At 44.1% G+C, this 6,209-nt stretch overlaps 1 protein-coding gene across 1 annotated transcript in view; it reads right to left on the reverse strand.

Annotated features, from left to right (window-relative positions):
• MTOR (mechanistic target of rapamycin kinase) overlaps nt 1–4,857 on the reverse strand; it is a 145,501-nt gene extending 140,644 nt beyond the window's left edge. The window contains exons 1-4 of the mRNA XM_012791400.3: nt 4,736–4,857; nt 2,624–2,799; nt 1,562–1,670; nt 649–881 (exon numbers count right to left, since the gene is read on the reverse strand). Of these exons, the coding sequence (XP_012646854.2) occupies nt 649–881; nt 1,562–1,670; nt 2,624–2,785 (504 nt within the window). The 5' untranslated portion in view covers nt 2,786–2,799; nt 4,736–4,857. The remainder of the gene's footprint in view (nt 1–648; nt 882–1,561; nt 1,671–2,623; nt 2,800–4,735) is intronic.
• Nucleotides 4,858–6,209: the final 1,352 nt, after the last annotated feature.

A 6,209-nucleotide genomic window follows, 5' to 3' on the forward strand; every position in this document is an offset into this window, starting at 1 on the left:
GCACTAGGAAAAGAGAACACTTGCTCACTCTTCTAGCTAGGAAATTCTGGGGACAGAGGAAGGAAAGCAAAATTGATCAAACATCTTAATGTTCACTATCTAGGTTGTTTCTAAACATGGAATATTTATAATGTTTGAACATAAGCTCTGGAAGGACAGACATATTTTATGCTTTCTACACTACCATACTAATAGCCTAGAACTGTGCCTAGAATACAGTATATATGCAGTAAGTATTTATCAAATGAAAAATCCTGTTTAATCTTGTTATTACTTTCATTTGAAAGATGAAGAAACAGAAGGTCAGAGGATGCCCCAGGTTACACAGCTAGGAAGTAGCAAAGGGTCAAGTGTGTGTCCCTCTCCTGGCACCACGCTCCCACCTTGTGGTACTGCCTCCTAAAGGGGGAGCTCCCTGGAAGGCACTCAGCCAATGCTTTGGATCCCCATACACCTGTGCCTGGATTCTCTCCCTTAAGGACAGACTCTCTCCATCAGAGTGGAATGGACAGACTCTCTCCAACAGCCTGGAATCTTAGCCCATCGAACCAGACTGTTTTAGGGATAACCCTTGGAAGGTAGCAAGGGACTTTGACATGATGCCATTGCTCCCCAGGTGTGGCTGTGCTCCTCCCTGTAGGCACTCACAGCTGCATGTCTCCGGCCCTCGTTGCGGTCAGCACCCAGCCATTCCAGGGCTCGCTTCACCTCAAACTCCACGTATTCGGCAGTGAAAGTGTCCCCGGCCATGGCAAGGCGCCCAATGGCCTTGGATGCCATTTCCATGACAACTGGATCATTGGAGGGGAGGAGGTTCCGAAGATAGTTGGCAAATCTGCCAATTCGGGTGGCATTCCCACCTTCTACTCCTATGAGGCTGGCTGGAAAAGAAAGGAAGGCAAAAAATGATGACAGGCATGCTGGCCAGGAAAGTATATGGCTCAGAAACGAAAGCTGATGAGTGATTCCTTCATTCTACTTTGAGTATATTTCTAGATGGCAAGGACACAAACAATTTTCATTTTAACTCAGAGATTTGATATCTGTGACCGAACTGCTTATCTAAAGCAAAATGATCTCATATTAATATATAAAATTTGTTTCCCCCTCCCCAAAAAAGAGAAAAGAAACTGGGACTAAATAATTCAGAGGACTGATGACTAGTCCTTGGGAATTATTAACTACACCCTGATTCCACTTTTCCATTCGTGAGCCCCACTATGCCAAACCCTGCTCTAGTGTGAAACCAGTCTGCAAAAGGCAACATGAGGTAGTGGAAAGAAAGCTGGCTTCTAGTCTCAGGTCTGGCAAGCTGTCTGGCACTAGAAAAGTCACTAAATGGTTCTGAGACTCAGCTTCCACATCTAAAAATATGTTTTGCCTATGTTCCAGGATTGTTGTGAGAATTAACACCTGTGTAAGTGCACTGAAAGTCACAGCCTCCTTAAAATTCATTAAATGAATGTGAACTAAGTAAGTAGGAAATCCAGGGTGCAATGGACATGAAAGTGAGTAGTCCTTTATTCCTAGCAGTTATTGTTACCAGAGACTCTGTCCTTACCTATGGCCAAGATGCCACCTTTCCTCTCATTAGCATCTGAGCTGGAAACCAATTCAAAAATGTGATGGTTGAGCTGATCATAGAAGCGAGTAGATTCCTCTTGGCTCATCTGCAAAGGAAGATATAATCAGAACAATTTCTAATGAATCCCTGACTGTGGTGATGGCAGTAGGCTGGCATCTAAAGATAAGTTCCTGAGAGGTAGCAGGTACAGTTCAAACCAAAGAACACAAGTTACTGTCCATTTCCACAGTTTTTATTTTTGTTTTTTTGAGACAGGGTCTCGCTCTAACACCCTTGCTAGAGTTCAGTGGCAGCATCATCATAACTCCCTTCAACCTCAAATTCCTGATCTCAAGTGATCCTCTTGCCTCAGCCTCCCGAGTAGCTGGGACTACAAGTGTGTGCCTGGCTAATTTTTCTACTTTTTTGTAGGGAAGGAATCTCACTCTTGCTCAAGCTAGTCTCGAACTCCTGGCCTCAAGCAATCCTCCTTTCTCAGTCTCCCAAAGTCCTGGGATTACAGGTGTGAGCCAACGCACCTGGCCTTAAACTGTAAAGCAACTGAACTTGCAATTCATCTGTTTATTTCACAAATATTTATTATCTACTCTAGAGCAGAAAACGTCCTGTGCTAGGTTCTTCCTGGTTACAGGGGTACAAGGATGAACAATATATTGTTTCTGAACTCAAGTCTGGGCTCTATTTAGAAAGCCCCAACCAAGCTCTCAACTCTCCAAACCCATCCCCATCACTGTTATCAGACAGAAAGAACTGAGGGTCTTGTATGTGGTAGGGAAAAAAATAAAAAAATAAAAGAAACAGCTGAATCTATGTTGGCTCTTAAAATGCAACCACAAACATGAGAAATGCCACAGAAATGTGTAATCGCTGCAAAGGAACCTGCACATTTTATGCATATGAGAAGCTGGGTGCCTTTCTAAAACAGAATCTCTTTATTTTCCAAATCCACACTTAGCTGTCAAAAGGAATCTAAACCAGTGATGGCACATTTAGCCCAAACATCCCATAATGACTGGCCCAAAATCATAGAAGCCCAACCTCGCGAAGCTCCATGGTGACATAGTGCTGGAGCTCCTTGGCAGCTTTGGCCCTGGTCTCTTCATTCCGGCTCTTCAGGCCACTGGCGAACTGCTGCAGAACACTCACATTACTAGACGTGGTGGTAGCTGTGGTGGCGGCGGCAGGTCCAGTTCCAAGCATCTTGCCCTGAGGTTCTTCAGAGAGAAGCTTTCTTTAATAGTCTGGATGACAAGCTATGGTGATAAATTTATTTATGGCCCCAGTTCCTCAACACGGATCTCTACCCAGCCATGTCAAGTAGGGGATTCTAAAAACATTGGGAGATCTCACTAAAATATATTTAGAAAGTCTAGATTCATTCAGTAACGATGTTTAAAAGAAGCAGTGTAATAGGAGGGTCAAACTGTGGGCCATGGAGCTAGGCTTCCCAGGTTTGAATCCCATTCCAAAGATACATACCTTGAAGAAGACACTTCCAATTTGTTTCCTTAACTACAATAGGAAGGTAATAGTAGCCAACTCATCAGTTGATGTGAGGATTAAACAAGTTAGGACATATTAAAAAGTGCTTAAAACATTGCTGAGAGCAAAGTGAGCTTTTAATAATTGTTAGCTATTTTTATAATTACTACTAAGTACATGGCACAATGCCAGGTAACAAAGGTGGGGAAGTAGGGAAAGAACTAAAAATGACGAATACTGCCCCTTTCCTCAAGGAGTTCAATCTAAAGAGGGAGAGACTGATTATTATTCTATAGCACCACTATCCAACAGAAGTATAACCCACAAATGTATTTTAAAATTTGATAGTAGCCATATTAAAAATGGTAATAAAGGTGAAATTGATGTATTTTATTTAACCCAATATCCACAAAATCATTTCAGCATGTTATCAATATAAAGAATATTGATATATTTTCCATCCTTTTTTGTACTGAGTCTCCAAAATGTAGTGTGCATTTTACACTTAGCAGTTTCAATTTGTACTAGTCACATTTCAAGTGCTCTATACCCACATATGGCTGATGGTTATTGTATTGGACAATGCCGTTCTTTAGAATAGTACCAGTATTTCAAATGTTAAGCTAAAAGAGACCAATTAGTTCCTGAAATCATTCACTCATTACTCAGTTATGTACTGTTCCTTCTCTCCACAAGCTTACAATCCAGGGGGAAATACAAATAATCAGGCAACCACAATAAGGTGGCCATAATAGAGCTCAGCCCACCCTGCCACGGGAGTTAACATATACTTATCCTAAGTATGTTCAGATTATACTAGAAAACCGATTTCACAAAATTCTTATTCTTGAATGAATTTGTAAGACGCAAAGGAAAAATCAGGGAATAACTGGTTTTGAGGAGCTTTCAAATACTCCAGTGTCAAGAAAAAGACTGCATAAGGAAATGTCATCCTTTAAGGGCAGAAGAAACCTAAGGATCCCTAGTAAGAAAACTACTATAGTTTATGTGCATATAGAGGGGGAAGGAGGCTGACAAGGAATTTCTACTCTCAGGTAAGAACCAGTGTATCTTTCTATGGTCTAAGGCCCACAGGCAACCTGCTCCAGGCTGAATTCAATGAAACTGCTAGAAGCCAAATATCCTAAGGGTCTTGGTAAAGGCTTAAGGAAGTTAAAGTTGGATGGCTGAAACAAGGGATTGGGGTGGTGGTGAGGCAAAGAGGATGAACCCCAAGGATGGAACCGAGCTCAGTTCCGAGGACTGGGTCCCTGAGAGGTCTCCAGGGAGTACAAGGGGCTGCCACTGACGTAGATGCTCCCTGAGGCAGGGATCCACAATTTGTATGTGGCTCAGGAGAGGTGACTGTGCCGCGCAAGGAGACCCAAAGGCGCCAGGGCAGTACTGGAGCTGATGGGCCGACATTCTGGCGCCTGGGACGTACAGAGGGCTTAAGGGTCCAGGGGTCTCCTGGGAATCCCTGTGAGGTGGGCGTTGCCTCGCGGGGTGAGGGTCAAGGGCTCAGGCGGTACCCAGGTCGTGGGGCCGGTACTGCGGGGACCTTATGTCCCAGACGGGCGGCTTCCCCGGGCCCTCCCCACGGACAGGCTGGCCGTGGGTCTGGACATTCTGCCGCCTTGGAGGGATCGTGCCAGGCCTCAGACTCACCGCGCGGCTTCGGCCAAGGCCTCAGCTACCGCCGCCAGCGCCGGTACCGCCGCTTCAGGCCCCCGGCCCCACCACCCGCCTTCCCCGCTGTCCTCTAAGCCGGGCGGGAGGGAAGGCGGGCTTCCAGCCCAAACAACCAATCGACAGGCGTAAGAAGAAGATGGACCTGGACACAAACCAATAGTAATGAAGGAGAAGTGAAGCTTCAGGACCCGGCTTCTCCAGTGGGCGGGGACTGTTCAAATAGACAAACCACGCGGCCAGTGGCAGGCGAAGGGAGGCTTAGGTCCATTCGGGAGAACCAATCGGTCGTGAGTTGACTTCTGTCACTTCCACTCATACATCCGGTGCATCGCTACTATGATTCCTCTCTGCATCCGGGCTGTGGTGGTGCGGAGTCCGCTGTCTGGGTACCTCAGGGCGGGATCAAGAGCGGTGGGCAGGGCTTCGCGACGCCGCCCTGTGTAATTCTGAGAGGAGGGTGTGAGCGATGCTGGGGCCCTATAATTACTGCTACAAAAGACGTACGATTTTCAGACTAGCGCTACATATGGATCCGCGATTTCTCTTTTGTTAAATTTAATAGGCATTTGAAAATGGTTTCAGTTAGATTTTCTCACTTTCCCAAAATTATCTAGCTCACAAGCTAATTCCCGAGACACCATAGCCAAGTTTTCACTGAAAGAGGTACTCGAAAATAAAAAATTTCAAAGCAACATCATTTTTCAAAAATCCTTTCTCAAAAAATCAATAGCAAAAGTGGAATTTGACTACATCTTTATTTTTTATCACAGTGCTGTTTATAAACGTTAAAAATTCCTAAGTATCTCACAATAGGAGTTTCAAAAATATGATGCAGTCACATTAAGAAAAATGTATGTAGCCACTAATAATAATGTGGCCCCACGGTGGCTCACGCCTGTAATCCTAGCACTCTGGGAGGCCAAGGTGGTAGGATCGCTTGAGCTCAGGAGTTTGAAACCAGCCTGAGCAAGAGATCCCGACTCCACTAAAAATAGAAAAATTGGCCGAATTTCGTGAAGCCGTCTGTAGTCCCAGCTACTGGGGAGGCTGAGGCAATAAGATTGCTTGAGCCCAGGAATTTGAAGTTGCAGTGAGCTGTGATGACGTCACTGCACTCTACCCACAGCCACCGAGTGAACTCTTGTCTCAGGGGGAAAAAAAAAAAAAAATATATATATATATATATATATATATATATATATATAGGTATTTGGGAACAACACACTTTTTTTTTCTTTATACATTACCATCAATTTCTAGTGTAATAAAAAGAAATGTTTGTTGAAGAAATGAAAATGTCCAGAAGGCCTAAACTGCCAAATTAAAGAGGTTTGGTGAGAATATTCTGTAGCTAACAAAACGCTTTGGCAGTTTTTTTTTTAAATAGTCATGATTACTATTTTAAGTTTAAACTCTCCTCATTGCATCTCTGAGAAATAACTGTTCTTAT

This window comes from Microcebus murinus, chromosome 2 (genome assembly GCF_040939455.1).
Source record: "Microcebus murinus isolate Inina chromosome 2, M.murinus_Inina_mat1.0, whole genome shotgun sequence".
NCBI classification, from domain to species: Eukaryota; Metazoa; Chordata; class Mammalia; order Primates; family Cheirogaleidae; genus Microcebus; species Microcebus murinus.